Source organism: Carcharhinus amblyrhynchos, chromosome 3 (assembly GCF_965287045.1).
Source record: "Carcharhinus amblyrhynchos chromosome 3, sCarAmb.v2.hapA, whole genome shotgun sequence".
Taxonomy (NCBI): Eukaryota; Metazoa; Chordata; class Chondrichthyes; order Carcharhiniformes; family Carcharhinidae; genus Carcharhinus; species Carcharhinus amblyrhynchos.
Genome location: NC_137326.1, coordinates 123749764 through 123765257, shown reverse-complemented (window position 1 = coordinate 123765257; position 15494 = coordinate 123749764). Strand labels below are relative to the sequence as shown.

The following is a 15494-nucleotide window of genomic DNA, read 5'->3' as shown; positions in this document are numbered from 1 at the left end:
AATAAAAATCCGAAGTGGATTCCTATTCTGCAGGGGAACCGCCGAAGCCCATCCTCCATGAACACCCTTCGCAGACCCCCGCTAACCACCCCGGCAGACCTGCCCCCACCCCCCCAACGATCCAAACCCTCTGGGAGGAAGCACCCCCCCCCCCACCCCCCCCCGGGATGCAGGGCCCCCCTCAGAAGAGCACACCCCCAACCTACCTCGACTGCTGCTGTCCCTCCACCATCCTTCTGACCTGCACTCGTTGGTGTGGAGATGCCGGCGTTGGACTGGGGTGAACACTGTAAAAAGTCTCACAACACCAGGTTAAAGTCCTGATGGACTGGTGTTGTGAGACTTCTTACTGTACTCATTGGACAGCCTGCAGAACCTTCTTGGCCTTCTGCTGGCATCTGCTGGAGGAGGGAGCGGACTCAGATGGATCTCTGTTTGGGGAGGGAGCAGGCTCAGATGGATCTCTGTTTGGGGAGGGAGCGGACTCAGATGGATCTCTGGTTGGGGAGGGAGCGGACTCAGATGGATCTCTGTTTGGGGAGGGAGCGGACTCAGATGGATCTCTGGTTGGGGAGGGAGCAGACTCAGATGGATCCCTGTTTGGGGAGGGAGCAGGCTCAGATGGATCTCTGGTTGGGGAGGGAGCGGACTCAGATGGATCTCTGTTTGGGGAGGGAGCGGACTCAGATGGATCTCTGGTTGGGGAGGGAGCAGGCTCAGATGGATCTCTGGTTGGAGGAGGAGGAGTGGTGGAGATTGTCCCAAGTCCATCCTCCCCCCTTTCTCCTCCACCACCCCCCAACTAGAGATCCATTTGAGCCCGACCCCCCACTTCCAGCTGAAGGCCAGGAAGGTGCTGCAGGCTGTCCAACAAGTGCAGTAAGAAGTCTCACAACACCAGTCCCACAGGACTTTAACCTGGTGTTGTGAGACTTCTTGCTGTGTTCGGCATCTCCACATCAACGAGTGCAGGTCAGAAGGATGGTGGAGGGAGAGCAGCAATCGAGGTAGGTTGGGGGTGTGCTCTGCTGAAGGGGGAGCTGCCTCCCGGGGGGGTTGGGGGGGGGGGGGTGGTTCTGATTTGGGGGGTGGGGGGCCCTGCCTCCTGGGGGGGGTTTGATTGCAGGGGGGTAGGGGTGCTGCCTCCCAGGGGACTCTGATCGGGACTGGGGGAGGTGGGGGCTGCCTCCCAAGGGGGTCTGATCGGGGGGGCGTCTGCCAGCGGGGGGCCTGCCTCCCGGGGGGTCCGATCGCAGCTCATCCTCGCCCCCCCCCCCCCTCCCCCCCCACTCCCTGTCGATTATGGTGGCAGAGAACATTCAATAAGATGGTTGAGAACTCCACATCCTTCTTGTCTCCACTCACTGAAGGGCCTTATCACACTACTGCTGATAGTAAGTAAGTGACAGGCAGGAAGCATGATGTGCAAATCTATACGAGGTTGTTTGCAGGCTCCCTGGGTGTTGGAAGGGCCTTCCCATTCTCAATGTTTGTCTCAAAGATCCTGCATGAAGAATTGGGATGCCCATTAGGAGGGGCCCACTCCATCACAAATTCCCTTCTCCAGCCATCACCCCCCTGTGCCTTGGCATTTGGCAGCAATACTAGGCCTCGGGCAGGAGGCACCTCTATTCAATTGAGTAACTGGTTGTCCAGCTGCTCTCAGCAATAGAACTTCTAACCACCACCATCACCACTCCACCCACCTACCCCCAACCCCCAGCACATCCTTGATCCAGGAAAAGGCCTGTCACTGTCCATTTGAATAGCACTTAAACTGGCAGCACTTCCCTAGAAGATATGACTCTCACCAGGTCTCCAACCTGCAGCTGAGACCCCCGTCACCTCCATTAGATACCAACTGCAGTGTCCAGAGGTAAAGCACTCTCATATCTGAAAAATCCTTTCCACATTTTCAGATGGCACCCACCCTGCTACCGTAATCTCTCACAGGTGCATGTCTTTGCACACACTCTTCCTTCCCTTGACGCTAAATTGTTTTTCCACTTCAGCACAGTCTCCTGTGAATGCATTCCTGGCCCTCGAACTCCTTTTCTCAACACACATCACTTTCCTGTTCCTGTTTCCAAAGCCACGCTACACCCTTCACCTTGACAAGTCTTTCAGTGTTTTGCTTTTGTCCTCTACTTTGCGCTCACTTTTCTACTGCCTTCCAAAACATTCAAAGGACAAGAAAGACTTTTGTAGAAACATTCGTTGTTAATACGTCAAACTGAAGGTAGTTTAACACCTGATACACAGTGCACACCAAGCACAAGCACCAAGATGAAGTATAAGCTTTGGCCTGTGGCCGTCACTTATCCTCTGTTCAGTTGCTGGTGCAGTGTCAGAATATAAAACTCCAGTAGAAATGCTGATGGCATCTTTTCTTTGCAGCTACTCCATGTGGCTACAGTGTCAGCAGCTTTTCAATCTGTAAATATGCTGTGGTCCTTAATTAAATCCCTCAGCAACTTGCAAATGTTTCCCATCAGAGAAATCGAGTCGGCATCTTCCCCAGCTAATTTACGAACCAGTTCAGATTTATTCATTTCTGATGTAAAATAGTCTCTAAACATCCTATCGTAGCAGCAGAGAAATTGTCTTTGCAACTATAGAAACTCTTAGAAATCCACATTTTCCATCTTAATAAACTCTGATTGCTTGCAGAAGAAAATAACTTACATTTATTTGGCTGAAGGCAAAATACTGCGGATGCTGGAATCTGAAACAAAAACAGAAAATGCTGGAAAATCTCAGCAGGCCTGTCAGGACCTGTGGAGAGAGAATAGAGCCAATGTTTCGAGTCTGGATCAACCTGACTCAAAACATTGGCTCTATTTCTCTTTTCACAGATGCTATCAGGCTTGCTGAGCTTCTCCAGTATTTCTGTTATATTTAAGTTTATTTATTATTGTCACAAGTAGACTTACATTAACACTGCAATTCAGTTACTGTGAAAATCCCCTAGCCGCCACACTCCAGCGCATGTTCAGGTACACTGAGGGAGAATTTAACATGGCCAATGCACCTAACCAGCACGTCTTTTGGACTGTGGGAGGAAACCAGAGCACCCGGAGGAAACCCATGCAGATACGGGGAGAAAGTGCAAACTCTGCACCGATGGTGACCCAAACCGGGAATCGAACCTGGGTCCCTGGCGCTGTGAGGCAGCAGTGTTAACCAGTGTGCCACCATGCCGCACCATTAGGATGTCCCAAAGTGCCTTACTGCCAGTGGAATACAATTTTCTTGAGGCGTTCTTCTTATTGTAATGTTGGAAACATGGCAGTCAATTTGAATTCAGCAAGGTCACACAAACAGCAATATAATAATAACCATAGAATCTGCTTTGGTTAAGAGATTAGTGTTGGAGAGGGCTCCCTTGCCACCATGCCATCTTTATGGCAGACAGACCCTCAACTTAACGTCTTATCTGAAAGATGGCACCTTCAATATTTCAACACTCCCTCTGTGTTTTATTGGAGTGTCAACCTAGATTCTGTGTTCAGGTCAATACCGTCGAGCTTGAACCTACAACCTGCTGATTCAGAGTGAGAATGCTGTTTCTGAGCCAAGGTGACACCCTTTGTTAAAAGGCTCTGGCCAGTCTGACCAGGAGTAATCAGGGTGGTGGGTTCAAATCCCATCACAGTGTGATAACCGTGAACTTAAGTTCATACTGTGACACCGACCTTTTCAGAATCCATTAATAAGGCCTGCAACATCACCGTCACAGTGGAGAAACAGGGTGCCACTGAAAGCAGCTCCTGGATTTCTGCATTTAACCACACGCATGCTTCAAACTATCCTTCTGTCTCAGTACAAATCTTGGTCATGCAAATCCCATTTTAAACATTGATGCTCGTTCTTGAAGTAATAATAGTCAGTTCATTAGAGGCTCAAGCATTTCCAAAGAGATTACTCAGAGCCTGATGTTTCCTTGACAGCTTCATCCTTCTACTTAAGAGTGAAAGACAAGAAGAAAAATGCATTTGAGTTCAATGCTCTGTAAGTGATGGACGCAGATTGTTCACTATGTAAAATTAATCACAAGATCAACCAGGAATTTGAAAGCTAGTACATGGGTTCAGGTTTAAGGGATGCTGCGATGACGACACAGGTATAGAAGTGGCACGGCAGCATAGTGGTTAGCACTGCTGCCTCCTAGCACCAGGGATCCGAGTTTGATTCCTGGCTTGGGTCACTGTCTATTTTGAGTTTGCATATTCTCCCCGTGTCTGCATCGGTTTCCTCAGGGTGCTCTGGCTTCCTCCCACATTCTGAAAGACGTGCTGGTTAGGTACATTGACCTGAACAGGAGCTGGGGAATTTCACAAAAGGTTCATTGCAGAGTTAATGTCACTCTCTTTGTGACTGATAAATAAACTTCTTTCCTCCGGGTGCTCCGGTTTCCTCCCGTAGTCCGAAAGACATACTGGTTAAGTGCATTGGCCGTGATAAATTCTCCCACAGTGTACCCGAACAGGCGCCGGAGTGTGGCGACCAGGGGATTTTTCACATAACTTCATTGCAGTGTTAATGTGAGCCTACTTGTGACTAATAAATACACTTTAAACTTTAGAGAAGGTTGGAAATCACTGAGCGGTCCCTTCACTCATTGTGTTTTTTTTGTGTGTTACAGGGTGGGTGTAAACCCAGATGACGAGCTCAACCAGGAAAGTGTACATGTGGTAAGTACAACAGTGAAAGCTATTGCAAATAAAATGATGTGCCATTCAGTATCCACCATTACTTTATTGTTAGGTTCTCCTGACAGTCATTCAAAATCATTTACATTTCATAAGTCCTTAGTCATCCCTCACTTTGCAGTGTTCCAGCTATTTGCCTTAGATTTTGAACATAGAACATAGAACAGTGCAGCACAGTACAGGCCCTTCAGCCCTCGATGTTGTGCCGAGCTTTCTCTGAAACCAAGATCAAGCTACCTCACTCCCTAGCATTCTGGTGTGCTCCATGTGCCTATCTAATAACCGCTTGAAAGTTCCTAAAATGTCCAACTCCGCTATCACAGCAGGCAGTGCATTCCACACCCCAACCACTCTCTGAGTAAAGAGGGTGTTGCTCTATGGCTTCTGCCATCAATTCTGAGCTACTGACAAATGGCTGGGCAAAACAGGACTCAAATTTGGACCGTAGCAATGTGGGAGACAACATTATGAAAACTAAAGGCCCTCCTAATAGGACACAGTGCATCTCTCAATCACTATGGCAGGTTTTGTTTGTATTTACTGTGTAAATGCACAACCTTATAAAATAGTGTTGTACCACCCCACTGTGCCATGGGGCAGTACGGTGGCACAGTGGTTAGCACTGTTACCTCACAGCACCAGGGACCTGGGTTCAATTCTGGTGACTGTGCGGAGTTTGCACATTCTCCCTGTGTCTGCGAGGGTTTCCTCCCACATTTCCATAGATGTGTAGATTAGGCTGATTGGCCATGCTAAATTCCCCCATAGTATCAAGGGAATTAGCAACAGTAATTAGGGATTACGGGGATAGGGCCTAGGTGAGCTTGTGGCAACGTAGACTCGATGGGCCAAATGGCCTTCTTCAGCACTGCAGGGATTCTATAATCTCCTATTATCTTAATCTCTCTCCTTTTCCCATGTTACATGGAGTCACCACACTATTGGCTGATCACCCTTTTCCATCCCCATTTATCGAGGCCTTATTCCAGGCACAGAAACATTATATTTTAGGATTTGGTGGGTCGTATTACAGTTAGACACTCTCCCTTCCAGTAAATCCTCCCCATTGGTTCGATCCCCAGGCTGGGGATTGAACCAATATACACTGGATTTTGGGTTGGTGAGTGGGTTGGTTCTTCTGTGGCCAACATGTCCTGGATTGGAGCTCAAACCTGGAGCTTCCTGGCTTAAAGGCATCGGTCCCACCACCTGAGTTGCAAACAGATCTCCAAACTTCTATTATTCTTTCCTGATCCAATGAAAACAATCCTGGGGCCCAAAACAATTTCTCATGTCTGGCATCAACTTGGTGAATGTGGTGCATTTTCAATGTTATTCATGTCCCACATTCATGGCTGCCTACGTTACAATACAGTATGTTATTTGTGACCATTAACCAATGTTTTATAAAAATCCACCATTATTTCTCCACCCAAGTACTCTCTGACCCTAGTTATACACCCAAAAATTCTTTGGCCGGGATTTTCCAGTCCTTTCCACCCATGGGATCTTCCTGTCCCACCTAAGGCAACCTCCCTGTTGCGAGTTCCCCATCGGCACAGCCGGCAAGCATCGCAAATGGCCATTGACTTCAGCAGGACTGGAATATACCATTGGTGCCAATGGCAAGTGTTTCTACTGCCAGAAAACTGTCGGGGATGGGGAGGAGGGAATTTCCCGCATGGCGGGATGGTGTACAGAAACAGTGGAGAAGTTGGAAACTGGACTTGGAAGGGATGCTGGGAGGCTTGTAAAGAGATGAAGAATGTCACCATTGTCTGTCGAGGGAGATGGAGGGGAAAGCAGAATGGTCACGATTCACTGGAGGGGTAGAGGGAGAATTCTAATGTCAATTGATGGAAGGAAATGGGCAGAATTGCAAATGTTTATTGAGAGGTGAAAGTGTGCAGCATAAAATGGGATGGAAGAATAGTGTCAGCTTCAGCTGGACAGGGAGAAGATTGAAAGGCTGAAATGAATTTTTCTGAGGGGAAAGGGAGGGTATCCCTTGACATGTTTTTGCAAAGGCACATGTCATAGAGTCATAGAGGTTTACAGCATGGAAACAGGCTGTTCGGCCCAACTTGTCCATGCCGCCCCTTTTTTTTAAAACCCGTAAGCTAATCCCAATTGCCCGCATTTGGCCCATATCCCTCCATACCCATCGTACCCATGTAACTATCTAAATGCTTTTTAAAAGACAAAATTGTATCCGCCTCTGCTACTAACTCTGGCAACTTGCTCACCCTCTGTGTGAAAAAATTGCCCCTCTGGACACTTTTGTACCTCTCCCCTCTCAAACCTATGTTTTAGATTTAGTTTTAGATTCCCCTACCTTTGAGAAAAGATATTGACTATCTAGTTGATCTGTGCCCCTCATTATTTCAGAGACCTCTATAAGATCATCCCTCAGCCTCCTACGCTCCAGAGAAAAAAGTCCCAGTCTATCCAGCCTTGCCCATAGCTCAATCCATCAAGTCCCGGTAGCATCCTAGTAAATCTTTTCTGCACTCTTTCTAGTTTAATAATATCCTTCCTATAATAGAGTGACCAGAATTGCACACAGTATTCCAAGTGTGGTCTTACCAATGTCTTGTACAACTTCAACAAGACATTCCAACTCCTGTATTCAATGTTCTGACCGATGAAACCAAGCATGCCGAATGCCTTTTTCACCACTCTGTCCATCTGTGACTCTGCTTTCAAGGAGCTATGACCAGTGTCCCTAGATCTCTTTGTTTTGTTACTCTCCCCAACTCCCTATCATTAACTGAGTAAGTCCTGCCCTGGTTCAATCTGCCAAAATGCATCACCTCACATTTGTCTAAGTTAAACTCCATCTGCTATTCGTCAGCCCACTGGCCCAATTGATCAAGATTCCGTTGCAATTGGAGATAACTTTCTTCACTGTCCACTTTGCCACCAATCTTAGTTTCATCTGCAAAATTACTAACCATTCCTCCTATATTCTCATCCAAATCGTTAACATAAATGACAAATAACAGTGGGCCCAGCACTGATCCCTGAGGCACACCACCGGTCACAGGCCTCCAGTTTGAAAAAAACTCTCTACAACCACCCTCCGGCTTCTATCAAGAAGCCAATTTTGTTTCCATTTAGATACCTCACCTGAATCCCATGAGATTTAACCTTATGCAGCAACCTACCATGCGATACCTTGTCAAAGGCCTTGCTAAAGTCCATGTAGACAATATCAACTGCACTGCCCTCATCTAACTTCTTAGTTACCCCTTCAAAAAACTCAATCAAATTTGTGAGACATGATTTTCCACTCACAAATCCATGCTGACTGCCCCTAATCAGTCCTTGCATCTCTAAATGCCTGTAGATCCTATCTCTCAAAATACTTTTCAACAATTTACCCACTACAGATGTGAGACTCACTGGCCTGTAGTTCCCAGTCTTTTCCCTGCAGCCCTTTTTAAACAAAGGCACGACATTTGCCACTCTCCAATCTTCAGGCACCTCACTCATGACTATCAATGATTCAAATATCTCAACTACAGGACCCACAATTTCCTCCCTAGCCTCCCACAATGTCCTGAGATACACTTCATCAAATCGCGGGGGTTTACCTATCTTGATGCGCTTTAAGAATTCCAGCACCTCCTTCTCTGTAATACATACACTCCTCAAGACATCACTATTATTTCCCAAGTTCCCTAACATCCATACTTTTCTCCGTAGTAAATACTGATGAGAAATATTCATTTAGGATCTCATCCATCTCTTGTGGATCGGCACATAGATGACCTTGTTGATCCTTAAGAGGCCCTACTTGCTCCCTTGTTATTCTTTTGCCCTTTATGTATTTGTAGAAGTTCTTTGGATTCTCCTTTGCCTTATCTGCCAAAACAATCTTGTATCCCCTTTTTGCCCTCCTGATTTCTGTCTTAACTCCTACACTCCCATTACTCTTCAAGGGATTCGCTCGATCCCAGCTGCCAATGTATGTCATGTGCCTCTTTCTTCTTCTTGACCAGGGCCTCAATATAAGAACATAAGAACATAAGAAATAGGAGCAGGAGTAGGCCATCTGGCCCTTCGAGCCTGCCCCGCCATTCAGTAAGATCATGGCTGATCTGTCGTGGCTCAGTTCCACTTTCCCGCCCTCTCCCCATAACCCTTAATCCCCTCTCTTATCAAAAACCCATCAACCCGCTTCTTAAAAATATTTAGCGAGGCAGCCTCCACCACTTCAACGGGCAGAGAATTCCAGAGATTCACCACCCTTTGAGTGAAGAAGTTCCTCCTCAACTCCGTTCTGAACCGCCCCCGCTTTATCTTGAGGCTGTGCCCCCTAGTCCTACTGTCTTTTTTGAGCGGGAAGAGTCTTTCCACCTCTATCCTATCCATCCCATTCATCATCTTATACGTCTCAATGAGATCTCCCCTCATTCTTCTAAACTCTAACGAGTACAAGCCTAGTTTATTCAGCCTCTCCTCATAGCTCAACCCCCTCAACTCCGGTATCAGCCTAGTAAACCTCCTCTGCACTCCCTCCAAGGCCAAAATATCCTTGCGCAGGTGCGGCGCCCAAAACTGCACACAGTACTCCAGCTGCGGCCTCACCAATGCCCTATACAGCTGCAGCAAGACCTCCCTACTTTTATATTCAATCCCCCTCGCTATGAATATCCTAATATCCTGAATCATTCAGGGTTCCCTATTTGCCCTTCACTCTAAGAGGAATGTGTTTACCCTGAACCCTGGTTAACACACTTTTGAAAGCATGCCACTTACTGGATGTCCCTTTGCCTTCCCACAGACTCCCCCAGTTAACCTTTGAAAGTTCCTGCCTGATACCATCAACATTGGCCTTACCCCAATTTAGAATTTTAACTTTTGGGCCAGACCTATATAGCTATCTTTAAACCAATAGAATTATGGTCACTGGTCCCAAAGTGACCCCTCACAAACACTTCCGTCACCTGCCCTTCCTTATTTCCCAAGAGGAAGTCATGCTTTGCCCTCTCTCTAGTCAGGTCATCCACATACTGAATGAGAAATTTCTCCTGAATACACTCAACAAATTTCTTTCCATCCAATCAATGTCCCAGTCCCAGTCAATGTTTGGAAAGTTAAAATCTACGACTATTACCACCCTATTTTTCTTGGAGTTATCTGTCATCTCCTCACATATTTGCGACTCAATTTCCCATCAACTATTTGGGGGTCTATAGTACAACTCTTTCAAAGTGATTTCCCCCTTCTTATTTTTCAGTTCTACCCATATAGACTCAGTGGCCAAACCCTTGGATATATCCCCTCTCAGTACGGCTGTGATGCTTTCCCTGATCAAAATGCAACTCCCCCTCCTCTCTTACCTCCTGTTCTATCATTCCTGTAACATCTGTACTCAGGAACATTGAGCTGCCAGTCCTGCCCCTCCCTTAGCCATGTTTCAGTAATTGCTATAATATCCCAGTCCCACGTATGTGTATATGCTATAATTCTTCCGTTTAAGTCTCTTATTATTTCCTAAATTGCTGACTTGCTCCTTTCCTTAAAAATACATCACATGCTTTAGACATTTTGTTTTGTTTAACCATTCCCAATTTCTAAGGATCTTTCTTTATCTTTCCTTGTTCTGAAATTCTTTACATTTCAGTAACTGTGTTTTTTGTTGCAAGAATGTTTAAACACACCCACTCCTTTCAGATTTGGCCTGATAAACTTGTGACTTTATTAGTGATGGGCGTTACTGGATTGAGTGCAACAAGAGCCATCCTCTAGCTTTCTTGCGCTCCATTTCTACAAACCTAGAGTTTCTGCCCTCTCATACCAAGGTAACAGCAGATGCATTTGTGGTGACAACCTGCTGAGCAAGTTGAGGAATTGAAAATGAAAAATAATGAACAATATCTGTTTCCATGACTATGGGAGTGCAAGTGATTTATGCTGAAACTGGCTGTCAAAAATAGACAAGTGTTCTGTTTACCAGCATTGACATCTTTACCTGAAAGGTGCAAAGTTCACCAGAAGGTACATTGGTGGTAGACTGAGATTCCATACTTTGTGCTATGCTTAGAAAAATGTTTCGTTTGTTTAGACACATCATCCTTTTGCCACAAATGTTTTACTTTTGGAGTGAATCATGATGCATGGTGGCACAGTGGTTAGTATTGCTGCCTCACAGTGCCAGGGACGTGGTTTCAATTCCCAGCTTGAATCACTGTCTGTGTGGAGTCCACGCGTCTTCCCCGTGTCGGTATGGGTTTCCTCACAAATCAACCACTTTGATAGGGTTGTACTATAGACCCCCAAATTCCGGCGGGAAATTGAGGAGCAAATATCTTGAGAAGAATGGTTTGATAGAGCAGACGCAGCACGGATTCGTTAAGGGGAAGCCGTGTCTGATGAATTTATTGGTATTCTATGAGGATGTGTCTAGTGCGGTGGATGGAGGGGAACCGGTGGATGTGGTGTTTCTTGATTTTTCAGAAGGCGTTTGATAAGGTGCCGCACAGAGGGTTGTTACAGAAGGTTAGAGGGCATGGAGTTGGGGGTAAGGTGTTAGCGTGGATAGAGGATTGGCTGTCAAATAGGAGGCAGAGAGTAGGTGTCAGTGGGTGCTATTCGCATTGGCGGTTGATGACTAGTGGAGTGCCCCAGGGATCGGTGCTGGGGCCTCAGCTATTTACCATTTATATAGATGATCTGGAGGAGGGAGCTGAGTGTAAGGTGCCAAAATTTGCTGATGACACAAAGATAAGTGGAAAAGCAAATTGTGCGGAGGGTGTAGAAAGTCTGCAGAGGGATCTAGATAGGCTGAGCGAGTGGGCGAGGACCTGGCAGATGGAATACAATGTTGGCAAGTGTGAGGTTATCCACTTTGGCAGGAATAATAGTAGGAAGGACTACTACTTACAGGGCGAAAAGCTGCAGCATGCTACGGTGCAGAGGGACCTGGGGGTCCTTATGCATGAGTCGCAAAAACCCAGCCTACGGGTGCAGCAGGTGGTCAGGAAGGCAAATGGGATGCTGGCCTTCATAGCGAGGGGGATTGAATATTTAAGTAGGGAGGTCTTGCTGCAACTGTACAGGGCACTGGTGAGGCCGCAGCTGGAGTACTGTGTGCAGTTTTGGTCGCCGCACTTGCGCAAGGATATTTTGGCCTTGGAGGGAGTGCAGAGGAGGTTCACTAAGCTGATACCGGAGTTGAGGGGGTTGAGCTATGAAGAGAGGCTGAATAGACTGGGCTTGTACTCGGTGGAGTTTAGAAGGATGAGGGGGGATCTTATTGAGACATATAAGATGATGAAAGGGATGGATAGGGTAGAGGTGGAGAGGTTCTTCCGGCTCAGAAAGGACAGCAGAACTAGAGGGCACAGCCTCAAGATAAGGGGGGGTGCAGTTTAGAACAGAGTTGAGGAGGAACTTCTTCACTCAAAAGGTAGTGAATCTCTGGAATTCTCTGCCCGTTGAAGTGGTGGAGGCTACCTCGCTAAATATATTTAAGACGTGGGTAGATAGGTTTTTGGTAGGCAAGGGAATTAAGGGTTATGGGGAGAAAGTGGGAAAGTGGAACTGAGCCACTTCAGATCAGCCATGATCTTATTGAATGGTGGGGCAGGCTCGAGGGGCTAGATGGCCTACTCCTGCTCCTATTTCTTATGTTCTTATGTTCTTAAATATGTAAGGAGGTTACAGATAACTCCAAGAAAAATAGGGTGGTAATAGTTTGAGATTTTAACATTCCAAACATTGACTGGAACACCCATAGTATCAGAGGATTGGATGGAGAGAAATTTGTTGAGTGTATTCAGGAGCAATTTCTCATTCAGTGTGTGGATTTCCCGACTAGAGAGAGGGCAAAACATGACCTCCTCTTGGGAAATAAGGAAGGGCAGGTGACAGAAGTATTAGTGAGGGATCATTTTGGGACCACAATCCAAAAGTCTTGCTAGTTCGGTGCATTGGTCATGCTGAACTCGCTCTCAGTGTACCCAAACAGGCGCCCGAGTGTCATGATTAGGGAATTTTCACAATAACTTCATTGTAGTATTAATGAAAGTCTACTTGTGACACTAATGAAAAACAAAATAAATGAATATATTGAGTGCAGCTACTTCCTGAACTGCATGTTTTGCTTTTCCCTTGCCATCAGAAATCTGTAAGATGCTTACCAATACTAGATTATCATTGATTGCATCCTTGTGTAATAATGAATAATCACAACCAAATCCTTTAGTTGTCATCTTAATTTAGGGGATTGTCAGCATCATCCCTATATTTTCAATATCCATTTGCAGTGTGTCCGGCCTACATTTATCTGGACACTAGTCCATGAGCTGCCCCTTCACCCATCTCTTTAATGCACCCATGCACCTTTCAGTTTTATCAATTTTTATTACCTAGCCTTTCTCCCAGCAGTGAATTCAATAACACTACATAAGATTTAATCACCTCACAAATAATTTGTCAATGGCATAGCCAGGAGAATCATAGACCTGCTCTTTTTAGAACATCCCCACTTGGGGTTTTTCCAACTTCCAGTTAAAAGCTCTTTCATTTATCACCCTCTTTTGTTTCTTATTTTTAAGCCAATTTTCACCCAAGCTAACTAACTTATCGTTAACTCCTTTAGAAGTCCAAACATGTAACCTAAATAAAACATTTCTGATATACACACTCTTCTATCTTGTGATCCCTATTCAGTAATTTAGTTAGCATCTCAAAAATATCTAGTCAAGGTATCTATGCTGACTTTTCCTGAGGACCCTGTAATCTTTAGCCGTGAGAGAAATGTGAAGTGATACATCTTGTGTGGGAAAATGAAAAGCAATAGAACCTTAGAATCCCTATAGTGCAGAGAGACCATTTGGTCCATCAAGTGTGCACCAACCCTCTGACAGAGTATCTTAGCCAGGTCCTCTCCCCTGCCCTCGCCCCATAACCCCACACATTTACCATGGCCAATCCATCTAAACAATACATCTTGGGACACCAAGTGACAATTTGGCATGGAAAATTCATGTGTCTTGCACATCTTTCAGATTGTGGGAGGAAACCAGAGTACCCTGAGAAAACCCACGCAGGCAGTCACTCAAGCCAGGAAGTGAACCCGGACCCCTGACGCTGTGAAGCAGCAGTGCTAATCACTGTACAACAGTGCTGCCTTTTATCATATTCTAAACAGTACAATACTTATATTGTGGTTGGTGGGGTGAGGTGAGAGATCCACAGCACAGACTGTGGTGGTGAAGTGAATGATTTGATTTTGATTTGATTTGATTTGTTATTGTCACGTGTATTAACATACAGTGAGAAGTATTGTTTCTTGAACGCTAGACAGACAAAACATACCATTCATAGAGAAGGAAAGGAGAGAGTGCCGAATGTAGTCACAGCTAGGGTATAGAGAAAGATCAACTTAATGCAAGTCCATTCAAAAGTCTGACAGCAGCAAGGAGAAGCTGTTCTTGGGACAGTTGGTACGTGACATTAGACTTTTGTATCTTTTTCCTGACAGATGAAGGTGGAAGAGAGAATGTCCTGGTGTGTAGGGTCCTTAATTATGCTGGCTGCTTTACCAGGGAAGCAGGAAGTGTAGACAGATTCAATGGATGGGAGGCTGGTTTGCATGATGGACTGGACTACATTCACAATCTTTTGTAGTTCCTTGTGACCAACTGCAACTTCAGGATTTCCAAGTTAATCTATTCACGTCTTAAATCCTATAGTTATGGTCAGATCCAGGGGCGAATAATGGATGCTCATAATAATATAAAGATAAAATACTGCAGCTGCCAGAATCTGAAACAAAAACAGAAAATGCTGAAAAATCTCAGCAGATCTGACAGCGTCTGTGGAGCGAGAATAGAGCCAACGTTTCAAGTCAGGATGACCCTTTGTCAAAGCTGGAATGAACACTCATAGTTCACTATCAAAAACTCCTTCACTTTCTTGCCATTTTTTTCATACATAGAGTTATTAGAGGAGAGCTTTGCCATAAGTAACTGAGGTAGAATCTTTTTAAAAAGAAGTTTAATATATAATTGAAGCTCAATAAACAAAAAATTTGAGAAATATGAATGGAATAGATCATTTCATTGACTCATAGAATCCCTACAGTGCAGAAGGAGGCCATTGGGCCCATCAAGTCTGCACCGAACACAATCTCACCGAGGCCCTATTCCCATAATCCCTCATATTTACCCTGCTAATTCCCCTGACACGGATTAATTTAGCGTATTCAATCAACTTAACCCTCATATCTTTGGACTGTGGGAGGAAACAGCAGCACCCGGAGGAAACCCACACAGACATGGGGAGAATGTGCAAACTCCACACAGACAGTGACCCGAGGCTAGAATTGAACCCAAGTCCCTGGCACTGTGAGGCAGCAGCGCTAATCACTGTACTGCCCTCTATATTTGCACTTCAGTTGTGGAGTCGATTCAAGTAATGGTCGAGTGGCTTCCATCAATACTGTAATGCCTGTGATTGACTGTATATTCCTAATGTCATTTGCAAACCTGTAAAATAATTTTCCATCCTCAGCTAATTAATTCATATTTTACAGTTTAATGTTGTCCTTCCATTTTGAATATCATTTCATCCTACTGATACAGATATTGAACTTTCTGAAAATACAATTTAGGATCTCGCTATAATTTCCTCAATTACTATCTTGCTATTAAGGGAAGATTTCTGGTGGCTTTTATTTTTGAGACTGCTGTGGAGGATGATTTGCAGATTTCTGGACAAAATTAAATGTATCTGTAGCTTGACCATAATTGTCATTTCTGAATTGTT

General features: G+C 45.3%; 1 protein-coding gene across 2 annotated transcripts in view; it reads left to right on the top strand.

Moving 5' to 3' along the window:
- LOC145341104 (sodium/hydrogen exchanger 9-like) overlaps positions 1-15494 on the top strand; it is a 384640-nt gene that overhangs the window by 275930 nt on the left and 93216 nt on the right. For both annotated transcript variants that reach the window (XM_080185958.1, XM_080185959.1), the window contains exon 13: positions 4646-4694. In XM_080185958.1, coding sequence (XP_080042084.1) covers positions 4646-4694 — 49 coding nt within the window. The remainder of the gene's footprint in view (positions 1-4645; positions 4695-15494) is intronic.